This window comes from Monopterus albus, unplaced genomic scaffold (genome assembly GCF_001952655.1).
Source record: "Monopterus albus unplaced genomic scaffold, M_albus_1.0 scaffold294.1, whole genome shotgun sequence".
Lineage (NCBI taxonomy): Eukaryota > Metazoa > Chordata > Actinopteri > Synbranchiformes > Synbranchidae > Monopterus > Monopterus albus.
The window spans coordinates 288,181-313,130 of NW_018128174.1; the positions used below are offsets into that span (position 1 = coordinate 288,181).

Here is a 24,950-nt window from a genome sequence, read left to right on the forward strand (position 1 = left end):
TGTTGCTGCCATGTCCTCACGCGATCTAGAGCACAGAGGAAGGGAGGGGCGGGAGAGGGCGAAATGAAGAAATAACAATAAAAGAGACAGACAGTGGAGAAACATGTGCCTTTCACAACCAGCTGGGCTACGTGAGTCAGGACGCTTTGAAAGCATCAAGACTTTGGTTCTTTTTAGGGGAAAAGACATTTAGTAACTGTATTAGTACTGTAGTTTCTGGAAAACTACTGTACTAATACAGTTACTGGGTCTATACGAACGAGGCAGAGAGTGTAAGCAAGAGTGACGAGGAATGAACCTGTAAAAGACAAGAAAACAAAGTGAAATGGAAATCGAGTGTGGGAGGGAGGAAGGAAGAACTACAGAAGACGGTGTGTGTGATAATGTCATTTATGTGGAGAGAGAAGGAAGAGTGAAGCGAGAGCAGGGAAATAACGTCTCTAAACATCAATAACAAACCAAGTCAACACAAAAAAGGCAAAGAAGAGCTGAAATGATCAAATGAGAGAGGACAGAAGGAAGGGAAAGGCCAGCACACAACACAGATGACATCGATTCACTCTCACACATACACGTGTACGTATTGATCCTGTCTTCACTACTGCCGCATACACACACACACACACACACACGTAACAGTACAGGCAACCTCACATGTTCATCTATGCAAGAGCGCACTGGGCTGACAGAGCGAGAGAGCAGCACAATCGATGTGACAAAGACACACACAACCTCACTCAGTCAGGTGGAGGGAACACAGTCGCTGCACAACAACAGGGGCGCTCACTGCAGTCAGACCGAATCCTCAGGTGGTGTTAACCTTTCAATTATTCACATCTGCTGTTTTCGTTTTTATCATCTTAGCGAGGCCCGTGTCACAGTCGACATTCTGTTCGTTCTAAATTTTACCAACAAATAAAGGTGTTAACGATCCATGGATCTGATCGGCACACTGATCAAACACCCCCTGTGATCCGATGACAACCATGCAAAACCTAAACATCAATGTTTGTGTGCTTTTATTTTGACAGCCAGCCACACAGGTACACAGTGAAGCGCAGTTCCTACCAAACTGGACAACAAGCGGCAGGCGGTGCATGCAGCTAGCATTCTGGGACTGGGAGACGAAACGTGAGAAGTGGGCAGCAAAAAGCTGAAGCATTTGATCCGTTCAGGCCACACCGACTACGACCTCGGTGCAGTGTCACTGTGATCAGAACAGCTGTGTTAAACTTGAGGCAGTGAAAACGGGGGGTGACGTGTCTCTGAGTCAGTGTGCACTGACACATTAGACAGATTGGACCTTTATCGGTTGCGTGAGGGGAATGAGTGACAAAACGCTTCCTATGAGAACGGGCCTTGACCAGCCAAGAAGAATACACAGATAAAGTGAAATCACAAGTCTCGTGTGAGGAAGTGTCCTGGATTAAAATGGAACACACACAGCAGGAAGTGTGAATGTTAAGTTTTAAACTCCAGCTACAATGTTTGTTGTCACACGATTTATAAGCCTCTAAACAAAAACATACAGTATGTCACCTTTGCATAATTACTATTGTTGTGCTATTCTCCAGGTTTTTTAATTAGCCTCATGCGAAGGCAGACACACACATTCAAAGTGAAATAACCAAAAAGAAAAACATTAGATAAGACTTTGACTTAAAATACAATAAATGTGATCTTTATCATCAAACTGACCAAAAATCATTATCACGCTCATTTGTTTTTAAGGTTCATATATTTTGTGGCAAACATGAACCCTAACCCCCCCCCAGAAAAACCAAAGACTAGCTAACCTAAGGCCTAAAAACCAGACGTACCATAAATCATGAGACCCCTCCCTGGTCTTACCGCTCGGCGGAGGACTGTAGCGTTAAAGTCATCTCCGATGGCCCTCAGCTGACTGGCCACTCTCCTGACCTCCTGCGACGCCTCTCCCCTTGCGGCTCTGTGGTGCTGAAAAGCCCAGGATGGATGTTCATTCTGTGGCAGCAGGTCAGGCAGAGGTTCCTGCCGGATGGAGGCCTCCGGGCGCCGCTCTCTGCCCAAGGCTGCAGAGGATAAAGTGAAATAAACTCAGAAAACTGGACATTAACAGAGAAAAACTATGCACTCCTCCTTCTCTCTCAGCTTATTTTTAACATTGTTCTTCCTCATGCTCTCGCTCTGTGTGCGTCTGTTGAGAAGAAAGGTTCACGTATGAAGAGACAGAAGTGCTTTATCGGGTACACGGACCCTCTGGTTAAGCCTAATTGATTCTCAACAAGCAGCATACATTAATACTAAGGAGCCAGTTCACATCAGGGGGATCTGTGCACACATAGCAATACATGGGCAGACAACAGAGCAGGCTGCCAACCAGCAAACACATCAGCACACAGCCAAACAATCCACTGACATCCAAACAAAACCGAATCGACATATACAGGACAGATCAAACTGACTGTATATAGTGTGCATGACTGTGCTGACACTGACATATAGGTGTGACAGTGTTTGGCTCTGTGAATCGAGTATGTGGGTAAAACTTGTCAGGGGAATCTAATCATAGCTGCTCAGGGTCCACATCTGTTCTTTGACTTGTTCTGCACCTTTGTGCTCGACTGTTCCCACGTGCTGCCCCTCTGCTCTGGACTCCTTCAGGTTACAGGACAAAGACATTCATACGCTCACATGCTGTTTTATGAACGATAACTTTATACAGTTATAACATTAGAAGGTTCAGATATTGTCGTTCCCAGTAAGACAGTTTATCTAGCTCACACATTTCCTAAGGAAGCTGATGGGGTGATGGTGACTTAGTTTCATCAAACGTGGGAGAGTAATCTCTTAATCTGCTTAATAAGTCTGGTATTGTGAGGTACTGTGTGTGTGTGTGTGTGTTATGTGTTTACAGACTTTTTAAAAACAGAGAGACACCTGTACCTTCTGTCTGGTCATTGGAGTGTGACAAACACAAATAACCTGCAAGAGCTGATGTGGGTAAATGTGACTGTTCTTTCAATTCCAAAGTATTTTCTAACAGTTCAGAAAAGATATTAATTGGCTTTTTACACATTTATTGATACTTCCTGACTTATTTAGTAACTTTTCTTGCAGAAAGGTTTTCTTCATTCAAGTAAACCCTATTGTATAATGTGGACGAGCGTAAGCATCTGGCAACATGAATGAGTTTGACTACCAGAGGAAACCCACAGAAGTGACACTTCCTCTTTTTTGCTTTTCTCTGGTTTGGAATTCAATAAAATAAAACAAATGAAGAACTATATTTATTGGCCCTTCATTTTATTTTGATCTACTCGCTGAAGACAGGAAGTGATGTTGCCATTTCTCATTAGTTTGATTATCCAACCAACAATGAAAAGTGTTTAACCTAAATGATTATTTAGCATTACTGTGTGGAGGTGATAGCAGCTCTTTCCAGATGTGCACATACCCTGTTCTAACTTTTCTGACACACCCCAGCTTGTTTTTGTTTTTTTACTTTGTCCAATCACAGCTTTTCTGTGAAGTGGCCCCTGTCTCCAGGATGAAGCTGAGCACCTGTGGCAAACACAACTCGGGTTGCCACAGAAACGGGCGCCCCTGGCAACAACAGCATCTGCTTTGCCAGGAGGACTACATCTGATGCAGGTGACTAGACAGAGACACAGAGGCAGAAAGACAGACAAACAGAAAAGAGAGAGTGGGGAAACCCTGGCTTGTTGCCAAGGTAACTCTAAGGCTGCACTCCTGGAGATGTCTGTATGTGATTGGCTGGCAGCGCAGGGATCCAACCTGTGATAGGGTGGATGGCAGGGAAGGGGGCGGGGCTGTGGATGAACCCATAGGCTGACAGACTGACCAGGTGACAGAGGGAGACCCCCTGACCAGTTAAGTAGGGGAGTGTTAAAAATCAAAACAGACTAAACCAGCTACACTAAGGTGGAAAGCTTAGTGCTGAGCTGGATCACTCCCTAACCACGGTAACAACACAGCTAACAGACTGACTAAACAAATAACTGATAGATGCTTCTACAAGCTGACACTACTGCTTAGTGACTAACAGTCCAACATGCTGGCAGGTTTACTGACTACCTTGACTAAGTGACAGCTTAACCCTGGTAATCTGCACTGACTGGTGACTTAATGATGACTAATTAGCACCACAACTGATTAATCAGTCTTATTTATTAAGTAAATGGCTGATTGAATAACAGACTCATGACTTGTTCCAAGTGTTTGAATAAAGTTTTTAGCTAGGCTAGTTGTTCAGAAGCTAACAGAATAATTCATTTACAGACCGACTGTTAGTGTGATTAAGAATGCTGAGTCTGACAAATGGACTTTTCTGAACGTTTAACCAACAAACGTACCTACATGAATTGTGCACTGAGAAATCTGTGACCTGACTGCCTGGCCTGATTTACCTGGGGTAAAAAACTAGATAAATGACTAACAGGCTTGACTTTGTGCTGCCTGGCTGAGCAGTTCAGTGCTGCAGGTTGTTTCTTTATTGCAGGCAGTGCACAGGACAAGTCTGAACATGCCCACGCTGCACAGCTGACCTACAGCTGAGAGGAGGTGGAGGAGGGGTGAGCAGCTATTCTGTTTGCACTGCTACTAATCTGTCACAACAGTGGCTGAGTGCCAAATGCAAACCTGCTGAGCCACTGTTACCACCTGAATTTCCTGTATTACAGCTTCCAAATTCCCCTCTGGAATAAAATCTGTTGCCCAGTGAACTGAAAGAAATGAAATAAAGTGAGAAATGGTTCACTTCTGCAGCTGAAGAGAATCACTGACAACTTCTGCAGCTTGTAGACATGTTTTGTTACTATCCAGGATGACAGCAAAAGGACGAGCAGTACTCTATTATTACAATGAGCACCAACTACTTCAGCACTTTGCACAGCAACTAAAAGTCTTATTCTTATTTCAGTCCATTAATCCCTAATTTGAGTGGAATGGAAGAGAGTCTTTTTAAAATGTTCTGTATTAATGCTCATCGTTGCTTCATAGCATAGTTGTAGCCTACTGTCTGAATCCTGTGTCGCCCTGCTGGTTACAAGGCCACTCTGCAGCAGGAGATAACACGTTTTCTCCACATCTCCTCATGACACACACACACACACACACGCATATGCACGTGCACCTGTCCCCTGTCAACACTGCCCAAACAGTCTCCTGTCATGGTAACAGTGCAGAACACAAATAACCCCCACTCTCCTGTTAACAGATAAGTTCTCTGTTTACTAAAGGGTGGAGGTTTGAAAGACCAACCGTCCTGTGTGGCTGAGTACCATCGGATCATTTCCACCATTTTATGGGAAGCTGCATCCACTGCTGCTCATCAAGTAATTGTGCAGTTTGCTCCTGCAGCCATGAACTTGGCAGCAATGGCCAAAAACCTATCCTGGCTCTGTTGTTGCTTGTTCTGCCAGGCTAGATCATTCCTGATGTGATATATTTTAGCCCCTTTCCTTGTCTGTCAAAACAAACGAGAACTAACCTAATATGCTACAATCCTGTTGCTATTATCATAAGTGTAATATTTTTATCCTCTAAGCTTCTACCCTGCGACTCCCCTTTAAAAACCCAGAACTCTTGCATATACTGTGATCGTACCTGGCTGCTCTCCTGAGAAGGCACTGGGTGCTACTGCGCCTCCACCTCTCTCTTCCCTCTGGCTGCAAAGTGGCAAAGGAGGAGGCGCTGCTGATGGCAATAACGCAGGTAGCTGCTGGTGAGTCTGGGGCTCGTCCTGGCCCTCTGGGTGGGGGTAAGGCAGCGACAGATAGAAAGCTTGCAAAGGGTACAGATGGTGGTGGTTATGTTGGAGGTGTATGGCACCAGTCCTGGAGCCATTGGTGATGGCGGTAGGGGTGAGCAGGCTGGGCCCAGGGTGGAAATGCTGAGGCAGCTCCATGCGGCAGGTGTTGTGGCCAGGAAGGGAAGTGTTTCCTCCTCCAGTTTCCCCAACGCTCTCGATGGTCTCTGCACGGGCCATCTCAGCAGTAGCCTAAATCACATGTGGAGGACATGCATGAACATATGTTAATACACACACACAGTAAAGTGAAACATACAGATGGTGACAAATGAAAGGAGAACCCAACACTAAGTGCCTCAGTGAGGTGCTGGGCCTTTCTGTGTGGAGTCTCCATGTTCTCCTTGTGCCTGTGTGGGTTCTCTCCGGGTGCTCCAGCCTCCTCCCACAGTCCAAAGACATGCGGTCCGTAGGCGCGAGTGTGAGTGTGTGGTTGTTTGTCTACATGTCAGCCCTGTGACAGACTGATGGTCTGTCCAGGGTGGACCCTGCCTCTCACCCAGTGTCAGCTGGGATTGGCTGCAGCCCCCTGCGACCCTATTCAGGATAAGGGGTGGAGATAATGGATGGATGGGAATCCGCAGTTTTATTCGCAACGCCATTGTTTCTTCTCCTCCCCGTGCTCCACACCTTTGACCTGCCCGCCTCTCTTCTCTTTCCGGCCGTTAGGGGGCAGCAGCGGGACCCCTTCGGGAGCACGAGACCTGTGTTTGTAAACAATCCGTGCCGCGCGAGCACATACACAGAGGAGCAGAGGCGCGTGCTCAGAGGCGGTCCGCGGTCCTCGGTCGCCGTTTAACAGTAGATATGTATGGAAACAGCAGCGTTTGGTAGCTTATCAAGCAGAAAACGGTGCCGGTGAACGTGGACTACAACCCGTTTATCTCTGGGGACAAAGTCGAGCTCTTCCCCGATGGGTCAGCCTGCAGTCGACGTCCGAGCAAACATGAGTGCAATGACCCTGCGCTTCTCTTTTAGGCCAGAAGCAGAAAACCACGAAGAACAATTCACAAGGCTTTAATTTGTCCCAATCCACAAGTCTTGACATTGGACACAAACCACAGCGAAACACATCTGCGCCTCTTTGTATATCGTAATACGACACACTAAGGTTATCTGGTGATTTGACTTGTTACCGTTCCTGTAGGCTGTCTGACATGTCGGGACCCGTCTCCCAGATGAAACAAACCCCAAAGGGTTGAAGAAAGATCAGTCCGCTATCCAATAATAACCAAACCTAAAACCTACTGCTAACACTGTAGACCTGTAATAAAGGCTAAGTTACGGCTAACGTTAGCAAATAGCGGCATTCAACACTGTAGACCTGTAATAAAGGCTAAGTTACGGCTAACGTTAGCAAATAACGGCATTCAGCGTAGCCAGCGTCAAATTCAGTCCAAGTTTAAAGTGCAGCTTTACAGTACAGCTGGACAGATGACACAACTTTGCGCCGTCAAATTCACAACCAACTTGTGCAGCAACAAAAGACACAACTTCTCCACTTACTTGCTCTGGGTGACGATCCGTGTTGAAGCTGTCTGCAGGTCAGAAGCCGACGGCAACGGGAGGACATCAGAGTAAAAACAAGCAGAAGATGCGACGGGCGAAGAATCACAAGGTGTTAAAGTCCACTGGGAGGAAAATGTGGCTGTTCATGCCAGGTCCTGGTTTGGATTGTCTCGATTGATAATAAGCTTCTTTTACTGTTTTATTAATCCACCAAAACAAAATATCTACGCGCAGCCGACAAGATGTGCCGAATAGCGGAGCCAAGAGCTGCCCGTGCTTTTCCAGTGCCCGGACTTTTATGTCTGAGCTCCGACTTGTGCTGCTGCTTTACTACGATTCGTCAAGACACAAGAAGTAGAGCCAACATCCGGTAGGCGTTTTCAGAATAAAACGAATAATAGAGCACGGCAAAGTAGTTTGTTTAAAATGTTTTGTAGATCGTGTCGATTTTAAACATCTTTAAAACATTTATACAGAATAGAGAATCAAATAAAAAAACGAATTACTGACCTCTCAGCCACAGAGAGGGTTACAGCTACATTGTGTTTTCCCCGTGCACCGTGACTGTCAGACATGAAAAACTGCATGAGGTGCATTGTCTAAACAACGAAAAATATACACTTGGTCAGAACCAAACTACATATTTGGCCTTACATTATGTGCACATTAAGTTATTCACCCACTCACTATTGTGCACCGGTGTACAGAAAGTAAACAGGCTTTTATTTTTTATGTTTTGGCCAGTGTTGTGTGACTAACTTGACTTCCTTCCCCAAATCTCTCCTTCTCCCCAACAAGTGCTGACATGCTTCCTTCCTACAGCTGTCCCTATTCTATAGCTATACATATATTTAATTATTTTTCGTGGTGCACTATTACAAAAATGCATTTTTAGTTTAACTCCTTTCTAGTTTGTCCACGTCTGTCTCTTAGTCATCAGAAAGTTCTTCCAGAGGGTTAATGATTTAATAGTTATTGTCCCTCCTATCCTGCATTCACCCTTTTGTCCCATTTGTCATTTCAGAACACAACACATTTCCTCCCCATGCGACATGAATCAACAGGTCCTGCCCCCACATACACACAGACACACAGTCCTCCTCTCCCTCACCCTCCCGGTGGCTTACCCCCAGTTTCCTTCTGTCTGACACATCTGCAGAAGCTGTAAACTAACACAATGTGGTCATGTGTGGAGTGGAACCAACCTTTAGTCCAAAGTAACACTGTTTATAACACATTCGTTGCAAATGCAGTGAGTGGCAAATCCATTTATACCTATTGTGAATGGGTCAGTACTGTCTGGCACCACTGAGCTTTGGGAGGAGAGGGTTGGTCCAAGCCTTACATCAAGGTTCTTCACCAAAAGACCTGTGACTCTCACCTATACATTCGGCTGATTTTGACACTTGATGGTGCAGGTTAATCTCATTAACAGGTGCAACAAGATATAATAAATAATGGACATAAAATGTAGACTTAAGATGTCTCACCAGTCATCCACTCATGTGATACCATGATGTGTAGGTTTAAAATGCCTGGGATTCCCCATCAGTCTGCTGTCGAAACTAATGAATGCTGGTGTACAGTTACTGTCCAGTGGATAATGTGGTTTGTCTTGAGGATCAGCTGGTGCATTACATTTTATCAAGTAACAGGTTTTTTAAGTCACATCCTGCCGTGTCAATGTCAGCTAACATTTCAGTGAATTTTAATAGTCTCAAAAATAGGCTGGCAGTTACAGCAGTGATGTGTCAATACAACTGCATCCTATTCATGTGCAAACATCAACTCAGTATTTACTCTTGACTAACTGTGATTAGAGTCACATGGTCTGCATTTTAGATGGCCTTCATCTAAAATGGGAACCTGGAGATTTGCCTGTTGTGATGTTTTGATTTGCATGATTATGAAAGAAAGTTTATGAGTTGTTAAACAGGTCAGACACCTCCACTGGGTTTATTTAGAAGATTAGTTTCCATTATTTACTGAAAAAAACAAATAAAACTATTTTAAAGCTTTTATTTTAGCATCAGATTTGCAGTAAATCCAAGGCTCAATATGGAAAGTTCTCTTCAGTGGAATGGAATTTTTCTTTGCAGCTATCAACGAGACTCTGTGGCCTTTTAACCCTCCTGTTATGTTGCGGGTCAAATTGACCCACGAACATAACTGCTTTAAATGAGACAAATATTTGATATGAAGAAATGAACATCCTGTTATGAACATTTCTTCATATCAAATATTTGTGTCATTTAAAGCAGTTATATTCGTGGGTCAATTTGACCCGCAACATAACAGGAGGGTTAAATAAATAAATAAAATGTGTCTGTCAAAATTTCATTGCTATTACATGTGATTTTGATACTTGATAAACCATACACTTTAGTTTTTACCCTGAACACCATCATGTCAAACTGTGGACTGATTCAAAACAAATGCCAGTGCAGATCTAATTCCAGCTTCAAAAGAAGCTCAGATGGGTGTTTATGTGTTTCCTTCTGAGGTAGCTGTGATGGCTTTACAACCAAAGGTTCACACTCCGCACTTGACGCTTAGACTAGTGGAAGTTCTGTTAACACTGGAATCCACAAGTTGTTTAATCCAAATGTGCAGTTATATATATCTACATATCAGCAGCTTGATGTTCAGGTTACCACCCTCATATTCATTATAGTGATTTTTCATAAAAGAAACCTGAGGTAAAGTTGCACAGCAGCAGCCTAATTGTTCAAGCTTTTACACCCTATAGTCTGAAGACCCTGCATAATATTAACATCCCAAATGACTTGAGAAACCCCCGTCATTTTGACCCCTCACCCTCAGATCATTGTCTTGTAGGCGCCCCCCTCAGCTGCAGGGCATGAGACAGGAGTGGCTCAGCCAAGCTGCAGCAGCGGCTGTTTAATCGGCTTGGAAATGGCAGCTTGTCTCAGCACCCCGCACCACCTCCTCCAGCAGCAGGCTGCTGCACAGCACTTTAATGGGGAGGAGAGGGTGCAGGGGCGTGTGCCTCCTCTCAGGTACATGCCCGGACGAATATCCTCTGCCAACTTTGAGAACGACAGACTTTTTATGACACGTGGTCAACAGTTAGTTGTAGAGACTAGATAATGAATGCTAATGCAAGTCAAGACTGTTCCCATCACAAATCCTGTTTGGCTGCGTTTCATCTTGCACTTGTTGCTTTTTATTCCAAATATCACAAATTACTTTATTAGTAATAATAATAATAATGTGTCACAAGTTTGTCAAAAGATTATAAAGGCCATACATTTTATGGGAAAAAACATTCACTGGCCACTTTATTAGGTACACCTGTACAATTGTATGCAATTCAGTGCAACACTTCAGCCTTAACACCTGTGTTTATCTGGCTCAAAGTTTCTTCTATAGCACTTTGTAACATTTTTATATTTAATTTTCTTGTTCGTCATCATTTTCATCTTGCTTCTTCTCAGTATTATTGAACCATTTGATTTGATTTTGAACATTTTTATTTATGTCACTTCCTTCTGACCGTGCAGGCCGAAGGGTCAGTCAGAACACCTGCTGATGCCAACCCATGACTGATCCCACCTGGGATCAGGTCACCTGCCAGGTTTTTGGTTCCAAGCTGCATCATCAACATTGTTTTCTGTCTTACAATGTGTGTGTGTGTGTTGGGAGGGTTGCACACACTGTAACCTGAGAGCAGCCATGCAACAGAGAGAAGACATGACGGCACCAGATAAGGTGTACAGCTCTCGGACCCGGACTCTGTGCTCACCTGTATCTGACAGAAACACACCCCCCCCCTCTCTGACAAGTAATCTATACCTCTGCAGTTGTGATAAACATGTAAATGAAAGCTGCCGCCTTATGTCTCACTTCTGCAGTAGAACCAGGCCGCTCTTTTCTCCCTCACTCTGCACTTCAGTCCCTAATCTAAACCTCACAACTTCAAAATCTACCCCACCACAGAACTGTAACCCCTGGGGTAATGTTTCATAAGTTGGAAATGAAAAGGTCAAATAGAAAGGGTGGCCTGGCAATGCACCGGTTGTTTATATGACTGACAGACCAACACTGAAATACAGTTTAAATGTTTAGTACAGCAGCATAGCTTAACTATCACTGCTTCTCTCTCAAGCCCCAGTTTTGGTCCATGAACTCAACTAGCGGCTATGCTGCTCCTTTGTACATATGGCCGACCTTTGACCTCTGACCTAAAGCTGTTCCTATGAATCTACAGTGTCAAAAGATCCATGTGATAAACAGTTTAGAATTATTGATAGACGTGTCTGCTTTGAATATAAGAATCCTAACTAAACTCTACACTGTTCAAGTTACACACATTTGTATTTTTGTATATCTTCACGAATATTCAACAGGATGATCCAGCCAATCAACAGCCAGCCTGGTCAGCCCATGTCAGTCTTGATTCTTATTTTGGGGGTTTCACTAGACTGTTTTCTTATGACACAAAACTGCTTGATAAGGAAACAAAGAGGTATTTTAAAGTAAGGCAGATGCTGTAATCTGGTATTTTCTGAATTTCTTTGAGGAAAGTCCCATATAAGTTGATATTTCAGCTGTAAACTCTGCTCAGAGACACTGGCACGTAAACCCCGGAGTGCTCCTTGTTTATATCAACAAGAGAAACCATCGTCACTTTCTTCTCTCCGTGATCAGAGCCTCATGGGTTCTCATGTTCTCCCCAGGGAGGTTGCTGTTTGGCTTTCACAACAATGAGCTCATCGCTAAGTACCCCTCAGCGTCTAGACTCGGACTGAGAGGGGATCCACAGCTCTGCACTGGGCTGCCAGTTCAAACCGGGCTGTGGGGCTCCAGGATCACTGAACTCTGGTTAGTCCAGCATATATGAATTGCTGCTATCACACAGTGACATAATAAATAACAATGAATAAATCAAGAGCTCATTAATGCATTAGTAAAGAGCTTTTTAATGAGCTGGTTTGATTATTTGTTACCTGAGACCCTACCTTGAAATGTGCCCACTCAGGAGGGCGAGTCTACGTTATTTATCTAGTAAGTTAAACACACAGAAGTGAACTGGTCTTGACATATTGATACATTATGTCATGTTGGGGTCAGAGGGGTCACATGTTATCTGGACTTTACACTTCACATCACATTATGTCATAACTTATGTGACCTCACATGATGCTGCATTGTGTGACCTCCAGTGCTTTGTCATGTGAAGCCTAATCACCTCAGTTTATGCTGCTGTTATGTTATATAACCTTTTATATAACATGTATTTACATCAAATCCTGTCACAAATTGAGGCTCCACTATATTTTAATACACCGGGTTATGTCAAAGATTTGTCATGTTATTTACGCCTGCTTTTCTCACTATGTCTCAACACATCTCCTTAGGTCAGGTCACATCATGTTGGCATGTCAGGTTTTTTAAAGCCCTACTTTAAAGTTAAATGTTTGGTTACAATACACGGCCCACATGTCATTGTTTTCTCACATTAAGCTACATTAGGTTATGTTAAGTTAGTTGATGTTATGATTAGAGGGAACCCTGTGTGACATTAGACAAGTCTAATCTGTGTAAATGATGCCACTGTCTGTTGTGTCCCTCCACCTCTTTCCACCCGACTCCACCTTCACCGTGGCAGCAGGTCGTTCAGTGTGTCTGCTGCTGATATAATGGCACAGATACTCAGCTCTGGTTGCACGATCTTATCAAGTGATTAACAAATCCTGTGTGGTCATTACTCAGTGCTCTGCCTGACAACAGTGTGGCTGTTTGTTGTGACTGTGTCCACTGAAACTGGGCCACGGGATAGTCTGTCATCTTCGTGTGTGTATGTGTGTGACTGTGCTGCATTATATGTATGTGAGACACACAGAGTGAAAGTGTAAAAGAAGTAGTTTTTTAAGGTTGTAGAGGCAGAAATCAATGCACTGCACTGTATTCTATCATTTATGATAAGTATTTTACCACCCACAGTAAATCCCCTTTACTCAAAGTCCTGCAGCCTATAAACATCCCAGTGATTCCCTGAAGGCACATTTAAAGGAAGATGTGCTAGTCATAATTGTCTATTCTCAGCTGTGCCTGTTGCTACCGAACAGAACAATGGGCCTCATCATCTCACCTGTGTGTTATTCAGTCCAGACTACACAGACTCACCTGTACAAAACAAGTGCGTCATCCTACTGAAAGGTGAGAGAGGTCACTGAGCTAGGCTTAGTCATAGTAAAGGTGGTTGCCCCCGTCACCCTGTGTATTATAATCCAGTTGCATATGGGCATATATAGTATATATTATTATATATATATACAATATATTACAATATATATGTATATATTATAGATTGTATTTCAAATTAGGCAAGTAGAAGGTATGCTAATTATTATGGCAAATATCTTTAGCCAAATCTTGACGAATGTCTTCCATATAAGATCATAACCTTATGTTTGACTTTATTTGTGATTGTTCTCTGTGAAATCTACAGTGGAACACGTATCCAAATGACAAACTAGAGTCCACAGAAGTAGAAAGGGAGGCAGAGCCTTTAGCTGTCAAGCTCCTCTTCTAGGCCTAGACTGCTGGGGGGGGCATGATGCTCTGTAGTTAGTGACTAGTAACTATGTATAAAATAGCATAAAAATGGAAATAGCAAAAGTACAAGTGCCCCATATGGACTGCATACTGACAGAGTACTTTAATAATCTCAGTAAAAATTCTTTATTGAAATTATAGTAGCTGTTATAACAGAACAAGAACAAACAGACCAGATAAGCAGGTGAAACAGATTTTTACAAAGTGGGAAAACTATCCCTAAATCAGTATTCATCTCTTTCCAGATACAATAAAATAAAATAAGGTGAAAACAAACTGTATATAGGAATGATACAGAACATATAGGGCAGCAGTGGAAAGTAACCACTGTAATTACATTTACTCAAATACTGTAGTACTTAAGCACAATTTCGAGGTATTTGTTTTTACTATGAGTATTTCCATTTTGTTCTACTTCATACTTTGACTTCACTATATTTCAGAGACAAATATTGTACATTTTACTGCACTACTTGTGTGTGACAGCCTTAGCAGTGTGTCAGAATCAGAGGAATAAAACAAAACATGGTATAATCATAAAACTTTATTGACCCCTGGTGGAGAATTAAGCTACCTAGCAGTAAGCAAAGTACTTCAAATTATAGGCCTAATTATATAAGCTAGTTAACATTAGCTCCACCTTTACCAGCTGCAACATTAAAGTGATTAACACAGTAATGCATCAATAACTATAATCACATAATGTAATATAATGTGAAATGTGCCATTCTGCACAATGAGTACTTTTACTTTTAGTAGATCAAGTATATTTTGATGTTAATACATTTTCACTCAAATGAAACCTAGAATGCAGGACATGTACTTGTAATACCATCCTATTTTTACAATGTGGTATTACTACTTAAGTACATGATCAGAATAGCCCACTTTTTCCACCACTGATATAGGGTAACCTGAAAGTGTACTGTGTTATGGTTTACTGTAGCTCTATATAGTATTAACACTGATAATTCCACCTCTGTATATGGGTGTGTGAGTGTTTTAGTGTTTCGCTTTACTTTTGTACAGACCTTTGCTGTGCAGGAGGACTTGGCCTCACTAAGGTTTCCTTGCCCCCTGGTGGACGTTGGGTGAACTACAATATCTATACAACTACGCAATATACATTTGTTTCAATTTTCTATGTCGTTCTTTATTACATCTTTAAAATAGCCAACAAAGAATAGATTTAGCTGTATTAGTAAAGTAGTAACACAAAGTTTACCCAACTACTTCAGTAACGGCTCCGTGTCTTTAAACCCACCGTGAAGGGGTCTTTATTTGGCAGGAAGTTAGTCCTTGCTAACCGGAAGTCGGAAAATGAGGACACCGTGAGGCGCAGGAATTGGCAAAGAGCAACGAGTTAAAACACAGCCTTTTACACTCGTTACAAGCCTCCCGGTAAAGGTAATATAAGAAAAGTGAGACCTAAACGCATATGAAAATGTATTTTGCTGTTTGGATACGTGACGTCGGTGTCTGTGGTGTGGTGTGTTTCCACCCTGGCGGGTTCGGCGCTTTGTATCAGAGCAGACATGGCTCAGTGTGCTTACATTACTTCCCTAGCAGAGCAGAGTGGAACAATTAAACCAATTTAAGTGCAACAGTAAAGGTCCAGTGTGCTGAATCCTCTGTACAGACTATTACTGTTGCTGCCGTGGCTCCCTTGAATCCTGTAAGCAGCTCTAATGGGCTCACAGAAGCTTTGGAAACGTTGTGTTCCACATACACACACCTGGCAGCCTCACCTGTGATTAGCTGCTGTAATGGTGACCAGTACTTGTCACAAAGTACCTAGTAGAACCTTCAGATACACCTGGCACTGCAAAAATCATTAGGCTATACATTATTGGTTAATCTGTGGATTGTTGTTTCCTGTCATTTGAGCAGGTGTGTAAAAATATCAGAAATGGTTCAAAATGCTTGTCCAACGTTACCAGAGCCAAATGTGAAGCGTTACTAAGTCAGGCTAGTAAATAGAGCTACAACTAGGTGTAAATATTAATTAGTTTGCTAGTTATCTTTTTGATTAATCATTTGGTGTACTAAACACCAAATTCACTATTATATGTGCCAAGAAAACTCTTACATCTGAGGAGCTGGAACTGTGTTTTTGTTTCCCTAAAAATGACTAAAATTACAAAAATAATGATAAGAATTGGTGCCAATTGCTTCAGCTCTACTAGTAACTGGACAAATTAATGCAATTTACAGTAGATGTTTTGTAACCAACAAATAATTGGTTTTTTTTTTCTATAAATAACTACAATTAGTGAAATTTAAAGATCACCTCAGACATTTATTTGGATTGACAGTCATTTGTGACTGATTTGGTTTTTCATTTACCTCTTTGGAAATTCTTACCGTTAATTCGGCTCCTTCTGGACACAAGATATTTCTTATTTCCCTGAAAGGTCTGTCCTCTATCTATGTTCACTGGGGGGTTCAGGTTTCCACATCACATTCATCTAAGTTGCATGTTGTACTGGAGCTGCTTGATTAGCCAGTTGCTTAGCTGATCAATCGGAAATTTGGATGCTGAATAATCGCTGTAGTTGTTTTAAACATAAATGCCAAATATGCTTTGTTTTAGCCTCTCAAATATGAGGAATTGCTGTTTTGTCACAAATGACCTTAGAATATATTTGGATTTTAGACCGTTGGTCAGACAAAGCAGTACATTTGAAGACGTCACCTTGGTCTGTGCAAAATTATAGCAAGCATTTTGCAGACCAAAGGACTGATGGGTTCAGAAACGCAGCCCTCTGCTGGACCATGACTGGCCTCTAAATGTGTAACAATAAACATAACACATTTTTGAGTGGAGGCGGAAAATTGGAATTTGTCAGTTTTATATAAAGCAACTAATCCTCTTCATCTTTTCATCTTCCTCCTTGCAGGAGTCAGCCACCTGTATCTGAAGAGAAGTTGGAGGAAGCCATGGTGAGAGATGCAGGAAAAAAGAGAGTGAATGGCAGGAAGGCGCCTTGCAAAGTGTTTATTTGACAGAAATAATGACGACTGTTGCTCGTTTCACCTGTGTAACAAAAGCAGACTGTTTAAGACATCAGCATTATCTTTATTTTTCCTACTACTAGTTTTCTGTGGATGGTTATGCTATTTAGGAGAGATTGACCTCCTCCTCATTTTGTTGCTCTCCTCCTCTTCCTCCTCTCTCTGCCAGTCTTCAGCGGTGGACCTCAAGACCAAGGAGGAGAAGGATGCAGAGCTGGACAAACGAATCGAAGCTCTGAGGAAGAAGAATGAAGCTCTGGTCAAAAGGTACCAGGTACGGAGATCGTAGGTTTTACACAGACACACAAAATGTATATTTGTGGATCCTTCACGTTGGGCATCCTGCTGCAGGATTTAAAGGGTAGCATCCTCTTTTGCTTTCATTAAGAATAATATCTCTGAGTTTTTTAAGTAGACCTGCAATTTCTAAGTGACGTTTGGTGCACATTTATTCATGAGTGGATGCTGGATCATAGAGTAGTAACGTAGTGTCCCTCCTAAATTCTGAAAATCTATCAAAATAAAAGGATGTAATATTTATTTTTTCTGAGGTATTCACAAAGATTTAATCACCATTCACCATTAGTTCACACAACACGTGTCAAACCTGCTTGGAGTTAGACTGATTTTGAGTTTAGGCCAAACTTAAATTTTACTGATGTCAACAGGAAATAGAGGAGGACAAGAAGAAGGCAGAGCAGGAGGGCATTGCTGTGACCACACCTCGAAAGCCCCGTCCCCATGAGCCAGAGACGGACAGGAGGAAGATGGAAAAAGAGAACCTGACCGTCACAGTCGATCTTTCTAAACCGACAGGGGTAAGACAGAGGAACACCTCGCCACAGTCACACATTCACTGACACAGCAGCTCAGTTAGAGGAGCACCGTGATTTGTCTTTCCATCACTGGATGTTGTTTCCCTGGCTGTAGAAGAGGTAAAGTCGTTATCTGTTTTATGAGGATCCTGCAGACGGAGCACGTAGCTCATTCGCTCTGACAGATTCTCATTACCAACCACATGCCTCCCAGTCTACCCGTCATGCACAGCGTCAGTCCTTTGCTGTCATGTTACATGTGTGGGATGAGAGCTGCGTTTGAGATGATCTAAGACATCATTTTACTATTTACATGTACATAAGATTCTGCAGGCAAACTTAACGTTATGCTGAAGACGTTTAAAAGGAGCATGTAAAACATTACGTGCACTGTTTCACTGATGGTTGGACTGAGTCTGTTCATGACTCTTGTTAAAATAAACTGGATTACAGTTTTTACCGACGCATTTTCTGAAGCAATTCCCAATTTTCTCAAAACTACATACACACTGTCAAAATGAGGCACACAGCTGTCTACAGCGTCTGACATCCAGGTCCAAAGATGACTTTTCTCAGGCAGACAAAAACACACACTACACGCGTGTCTCTTACACACTAGTGGGATTATTTTAAAGCACTTCTACCAAAAAAGAAGACCACTATGGAACAATACCATGAAAATGACTAAAAAACTAAAAATTTACCACACAAAGGTATATAAGAGATGTTTACGGCCGTTTCCTGCATTAGCATGTGTTTCTCTGTCGGCTGTCCATGTGGCTCTGCTTCTGCCGTGCACAGATTTGATTAGGCGCACGTTTCTGGCACTTGTCTTAAAACAGGGCAGAGGTGGTTCCATGTGTTACAGCAGCATGATGCTCAGTTTGTTGCATGTTATCTGCACCATATGAGCACAAACGGATCACACTGCTAACAGCTGCAGCACTCTGATGCTCCAGCTAAAGCTTCTTTGCACATTTTAAGAAACGCTTTCACACAGATTTCAACATGTGAAGAAGGAAACATACAAATCATCAATAGTATAAATGTGATTTGTATAACTGACATATTATTGATGGGTAATCGTGAAGGAAAAATAGAGCTGAACATAGTTTTGTAGACGAAAGCTGATGGTCGACTGTTGGTGAGCGTTTGTCCTTCACCGTTGGCTCCAGTCGGACCCTATCAGCAGCTTCTCAGCCGATTCAGCATGTTGGCAGCGGACCATGTATGTGAGAGCGACCACTCTGACTGGCTGTTCAGCTCAGCGAATCATCACGTTCTTCTTCCACAACCAAAAGACCAAAGGTTGTCGGCACCAGAGCCATTTGCAACTTCTTATCAGACATATTCTCGATTAGAAGCGGCTATAAGCTGTCTGTGTCTGCTTTGTTTACAGTGCACTGAGCAGCATTAGCATTCACCTGGCCACCTGATGGATGTAAGTCCATAATTCACTCCCTTTCAGCTCGTGTTGTTTGGTCTCCATCACCTCCCGCTTTAACTATCTGCTGGAGCATAGAGTTGAATGATGATGAGAGCAACTGGAATTCATCACATTTTTAACCGGCCTCCTGCAGGCAGCGGTAGAGCAGCTGAAATCGGTGCTAATCAGGTCCGAGAGGGATGGTGGCGTAACAGTGCAGTGGGCTCCCGCTGAGGTCGGGGTTGCTTCAGTGACGCCTGCAAACCCTCGGCAGTCGGTCTGTAAAGGTGACAAGACAAAGAATGGCCCAAAGGACAAAAGGGGGGCATCTGTTCCACATGTGTACCTGTCTGAACTGATTCAGGATCAGAAGGTCAAATTCAGTTCATAAAACTGTCAAACCTTTTCTAAAGCTTAACCACCAGCTGCTGATCTCAAGAACTGATGAAGAGTTGCTGCTTCTTCCTCTCATCGCCTCCCAGCCTTTGTCCCCTGACTCTCACTCTCTCTAAGTTCATCATGTTGCAGTTTTACATAATCCATAGCCCTGATTAGTCTTTTGTATTTTTATATGGCACCAGTTCTTCAGATTAAGGAGACTGGGGCTGTTTAAATTAAAAGGACAGGGGCTAAATTCAGGGCTGGAAACGATTTTCCCCCATCAGGCAGGTGGCTGCTGGACTTTCATAAACCTTTCACCACTTTATTATATTATAGCCAGATATCATTTCTAGAATACAATATGACAGACCAGTCGTGTGCACGTCCACAAAACCTCAGTGAGGTGCTGGATGCACGAATGAGTGAGGCTCCCTGAGCTCTGATTCTGTGTCAGTGCTCTGTGAATTACAGGGGGACAAAAGATGACCTTCAAATCACTGAGTCACATTCTCAAATCAGGCATCAATTCAGAGTAGTCAACAGCCGATTTTAAACCTTTTTGAATGAGGTCATATGTGGGCAGTGTTTTACATCAGCAAAAGGCAAATGTTTTTTTTTTTTAACATATATACGTAATGATACACAGGTGAACTCTTCTGATCATGCAGAAGTTCCTGTCTGTCCACACACTCACTAGCTGTGGCTTAAGTTCTGTCCATACTGAAATGATTGACTGTGCGTTGATCCCTGCAGGAGAAGAGAGTCGTGAACGACTGGAAACCTGGAATACCTCGTGGTCGGAAGACATCAGAGGAGAGCGACGGCCACAAAAGGCAGAGCGACGGTCATAGCCCAGCCAGGAGGACGGGGTCAGGACGAATGGGTTGGGGAGGTCAGAGAGGAGGAGGAGGAGGAGGCCGTCAAGAGAGGAGAGAGTGGGAACCCAGGACGCCCAGAGATGGAGAACCTGGGGAGTCAGGAGGACAGGGACGCAGAGGAAGAAGGAGAGGAAGAGGAGGAGAAGGGGGAGGAGTGGGGACCCCAGGTGGCATGGACAGAAAGTCCAAGGTGAGTGTGAGTGACCTGCTGTAATAAGGTACAGTGTGGGTGAGTGTGTTTGCCTACATGTCAGTCCTGTGATAGACTGGCGACCTGTCCAGGGTGGACCAGCTGACTCTGGGCGAGAGGTGGGGGACCCCCAGGGCCCTATTCTGGAATAAGCAGTATAGATGATGGATGGATGGAACTAATTATCTTGTTTTGTGGACAGGAATGGGAGGAGAAGAGGCGACAGAACATTGAGAAGATGAATGAAGAGATGGAGAGAATAGCAGAGTATGAGAGAGGACAGCGGGTAGGAGAATCGCTGCTTATAGTTTTAGATTATCAAATGGCTTGACTTTGTTTCTCTGCAGATCATCAGTAGCTTGAGGTCATGATGATGTTGGTGAGAAGCAAACCTGGCTTCACTTTGGAAATGGATCTAATGTGGCAGAGCATTACATTTTGAATTCCTTCTCCTAGCCGGATGGAGACAAGCCAATCCGTAACTTCCTGGACGACCCAAGACGCTCAGGCCCGGCGCCAGACATAGACCGCAAGGAAGGCAGCAGGAGGCATGTACGTAACTGGGGAGGTCTGGACTTTGACAATGTGAAGACAGGAGCTGAACTGGAGAAAGAGTGGACCGTAAGTAACGTTCTTCTAAAAAGGTTGAGTTATGTCAGTCCTGTTCCAGCAGCTAGTTTGATTCTAGCATTAACCGTTTCTCTCATGAGAATTTTACTTCTGTCTCCGTAGAGTCGAAGGCCTAGTTCAAAAGGCTCTGTGGACATGACCATGTCCATGACGGGCAGGGAAAGAACAGAGTATCTGCGCTGGAAGAAGGAGCGTGAGCAGATTGACGAGGAAAGATTAGCACGCCATCGTAACGCCACAGGCCAATGGAGACGGGAGTGGGACGCACAGAAGACGGAGAACATGTGAGAATGGGGAGGGTTGGTTTTAAGGGAAACACTGAAAACATTAAGTCAGAGCGTCAAGCTTAAAAGGTGTTGTGGTCAGGAATAACGCCTGGTCCGTGCCTTTTCCTCATGTCGCTGAGTGCACGTGTTTGTGCACAAACTGAGCATTTTAAAACCTTTCATCCGAGTCAGTGGACTCGAACCTTGAACCTTCTTGCCTAACCACCGTGCCTTTCATGCACTGTGTCAGTTCTTATCTCAGGTCCTACACAGATTTAAAATGGACACAGCTGGACAGATGTAGAAAGTGTTTGTTGTCAACTTTATTCCGACAGGAGCTCAGAGGAGCGTGACGACAAGGACGCTGATATTGGGTGTGTGTGTGTGTGTGTCTAACTGTGGCTTTTTTAACAGGTTCAAGGAGGATCCGTATGTGGCGGCAGAGGGCGTCACGTCTGAACCGGGCAGCAGGAGAGGCAAGTCCTCACACACACACACACACACACTCTCGTACCCACGTCTCCGCTCATCTGACCTGATGCTACATACACACGTGATAAACACGTACCACAGGACAGCACCATCCCCCTCCTGCAGACAGTTTATGCCGTTATGTAAATGAAGGCTGAGTAAGCTTGTTATGTAAATGCTTGCTGCACTTCCCTGGAGCCCGGATCGACCCGTTACGCCACGGTCAAGTGAAGCTTTCAGAAGGACCCCAGTTTTCTTTTGTGGGTGCTGAGTGATGTAAGAGGACAAACCAGGAGATGAAGTATCAGCCTTGAGCAGCATAAACTAACAAACAGTATATAAAACATGTCAAAAAGATGCTCTCCAACAACTTGTAACTAATTTTCACTATTAATATCGATAGTTTTCCTGGTTCGTCCGTTAGTCGTCCGTTAGACTATTAGTTATTAGAAATGACAGTTGTACATCACAGGAGCAAAGCCTTAAAATTCACGACTGTCTGACCTGCAAGAATTCATTTTTGTTTTAAATTGGGAACATTTAACATTTTGTAACTGCTTAGTTTTGTTCCATGTGCTTTAAAATGTGCCGTGCTTTTAGCATTAATGTAAAAACATGCTGCGCTTGTACTTGATAAATAAGTGGTTACAAAAAGTGACATTGGTCCCTCTGTGTAAAGTGGCGATAGCCCTCAAAGCCAGAGTGTGACTCGGTTTAAATGATCGGAATAAATAGTTTGATATCCACATGTATGTGACTTTTTAGGTAGTGATGAGACAGACACAACACATCCAGTCGCCTCTGTAGTTGTGTGTTCTGATGTAGCATCAAGGTCAAGGTTTGTGGTAATTGGAGTCATTGATTCCTCTCGTGGATACGTGTCTGAGTCCACTGTCATGTGTTTGTGTGTGTCCTCTCTGCAGCCCGGGGGCGTAATGCTCGTACAGAGCCTCGGGGCAGGGCTTCAGGTTAGACCACCGCATGGGACTGAGATTACATTGTGTGTGTTTTGTCTTCCATTTGTGTGTCTGTCTGAAACACCTGCACCCCAGTAACACACCTGTGCTTGGCTCACAAACCTGACTCACCCTCCTGTCAAAGCAGAAAGTGTCTTCATCGGCTTAGTCCACTGTTGAATTATCTAACTGTGGTGTGCACCTGTTGTCTGCACGGACTGGCTCACTGTGGCCTTGTGTTTCTGTACTTGTGGCCCATAATCCACGAGTTACTATCTTCATGGGGACCGGAGGCTGGTCCCCACAATGTAGTTTGTCGAGTTTTATGAGGATGATGGGGTGTGAGGTTGGAACAAGTGTAGGCTTTGGTTAAGGTTGGAGTAAGTCTCCTGGAAATGAATGTAAGTCTATGTAGGGACCCGGTAAGTGACAAAACCAAGGCTGACGTGTGTGTGTGTGTGTGTGTGTGTGTGTGTGTGTGTGAGAGAGAGAGAGTGTGTAGCAGCAATGCAATCATGTCTAAAACAGTCAAGCAAAGTCAGTTTAATGTGTTGTGTTAATTTAGCACATAACTTGTGCCAACTATCAGAAAACAGGCCACCACCTACTAAACACTGTTGGACATATAGAATCTTTATTAATTTACACATTATGAGCAGCTTCTTCAGGCTCGCTCCTCTCATGATCTTAAATAGGTGTGTTTCTAAAGTTCCTCACGATTATGTGTGTAAATTAAAAAAGAAGATTCTATATCTAAACATCCCTGGTGTGAGTTGGACTCATATTTTTGTGACGTATGAGAATCCTATTTCCCTTTGCCACCCAGTTGGATGGATGAGCAGTCTGTTTTCTCTGGCTGTGCACAGGATTATTACTTTAACAGCTCGTGTTTTGTACCATAACTCCTGGTGTGTTTTTGCTCATTGTGCCTGATATTGTTCCCATCTTCTGTGTGTGTTTCCTGTGTGGGGTCTAATAGGGCTGGGTCTAATCTTTAGCTTTATGAAACCTGCAATTGTCCTGGGTTTGGGCCGTGCTCTGTCCATTAAACGTGTATATTTCACATCACTAAAAACACTCGGCTAGCACCTCAGACAAAACCAGCCCTCGTCAGGGTTTTCCTCTGGAAGTGGGTGAACATCTGAACATCCTTGAGGCCGGCAGCTCTTCTGACTGTACACACACTTCACTCAGGACGATGACCAGTGTTTGTAGGTAGCTGTTAATGTTTGTTTGAGATTTGATCCAGGCTGTGAAGAGGTCGAAGCTGAGGGTTGTTTCTAACTGCAGTTCACTCTGACTAGAACCATATACCACTATAACCTATATTCCACATTAAGGCCACCACCTTCTTTGGCTCTGTGTGTGTGTGTGTGTGTGCGCGTGCACTTCTTCACCATTTCTATTTTCTGCAATGACTTGTGTATCCTCCTCAGCCCCGGGCTGCTCTGTTCAATCTCTTCATCTTCAGCTTCTCACCTTTTTTTATTTTGTTCACACTGATCCCGTCGTTTCATTTGTGCTTGCAGCCTTTCCTTTTTTAAATCGCACCCTCTCTTCTTATCCTCCCCCCTCTCTGCATCCCCATCTCCCTCCTCCTCCTCCATGTTTTTCTCATACTTTCACACCTCTTTCTACTTCTCTTCTGTGTGTTCATTTCCTTCCTCTCTGTCTTCTTCATCCTCCCATCGGCTGCTCATCGATTCTACTTTTCTCTTTTTGACCTCATTGTATTTACACTACCAGTCAGAGGTTTGGGCACACGTTCCCATTGAACTGCCAGTGTACGTCACCTTCCACTCCTCGTTTCTTCACATTTCCCAACGTTGTTGTCATTATTCTGATCTCATTTCATTCTCACTTTCTTCCATGATGCAGTCAGGAGACACTGGTCATTCCCTTTGTAACACACTGATTCCAACAAAAATAAAAACTCTAAATTACACTTAATACTTCAAGATGACTTTTTACAAGTGGAGGATGTGGTTTGTTCCGCTGTTGCTGGTGCACCGCAAGGTCATA

At 43.4% G+C, this 24,950-nt stretch overlaps 2 protein-coding genes across 5 annotated transcripts in view; one reads left to right on the top strand and one right to left on the bottom strand.

Annotated features, from left to right (window-relative positions):
• Positions 1–7,705, bottom strand: part of bbc3 (BCL2 binding component 3) — a 10,167-nt gene extending 2,462 nt beyond the window's left edge. The window contains exons 1-3 of one of the 4 annotated variants that reach the window (XM_020623247.1): positions 7,316–7,705; positions 5,608–6,001; positions 1,852–2,051 (exon numbers count right to left, since the gene is read on the bottom strand). In XM_020623247.1, coding sequence (XP_020478903.1) covers positions 1,852–2,051; positions 5,608–5,989 — 582 coding nt within the window. In that variant the 5' untranslated portion in view covers positions 5,990–6,001; positions 7,316–7,705. The other 3 variants (XM_020623244.1, XM_020623246.1, XM_020623245.1) reach the window with 3 other exon arrangements.
• Positions 7,706–15,185: 7,480 nt separating this feature from the next.
• Positions 15,186–24,950, top strand: part of ccdc9 (coiled-coil domain containing 9) — a 14,172-nt gene continuing 4,407 nt past the window's right edge. Inside the window, exons 1-10 of the mRNA XM_020623210.1 lie at positions 15,186–15,321; positions 16,801–16,843; positions 17,085–17,189; positions 17,584–17,733; positions 20,291–20,605; positions 20,808–20,891; positions 21,062–21,226; positions 21,338–21,519; positions 21,916–21,977; positions 22,896–22,940. Coding sequence (XP_020478866.1) covers positions 16,841–16,843; positions 17,085–17,189; positions 17,584–17,733; positions 20,291–20,605; positions 20,808–20,891; positions 21,062–21,226; positions 21,338–21,519; positions 21,916–21,977; positions 22,896–22,940 — 1,111 coding nt within the window. The 5' untranslated portion in view covers positions 15,186–15,321; positions 16,801–16,840. The remainder of the gene's footprint in view (positions 15,322–16,800; positions 16,844–17,084; positions 17,190–17,583; positions 17,734–20,290; positions 20,606–20,807; positions 20,892–21,061; positions 21,227–21,337; positions 21,520–21,915; positions 21,978–22,895; positions 22,941–24,950) is intronic.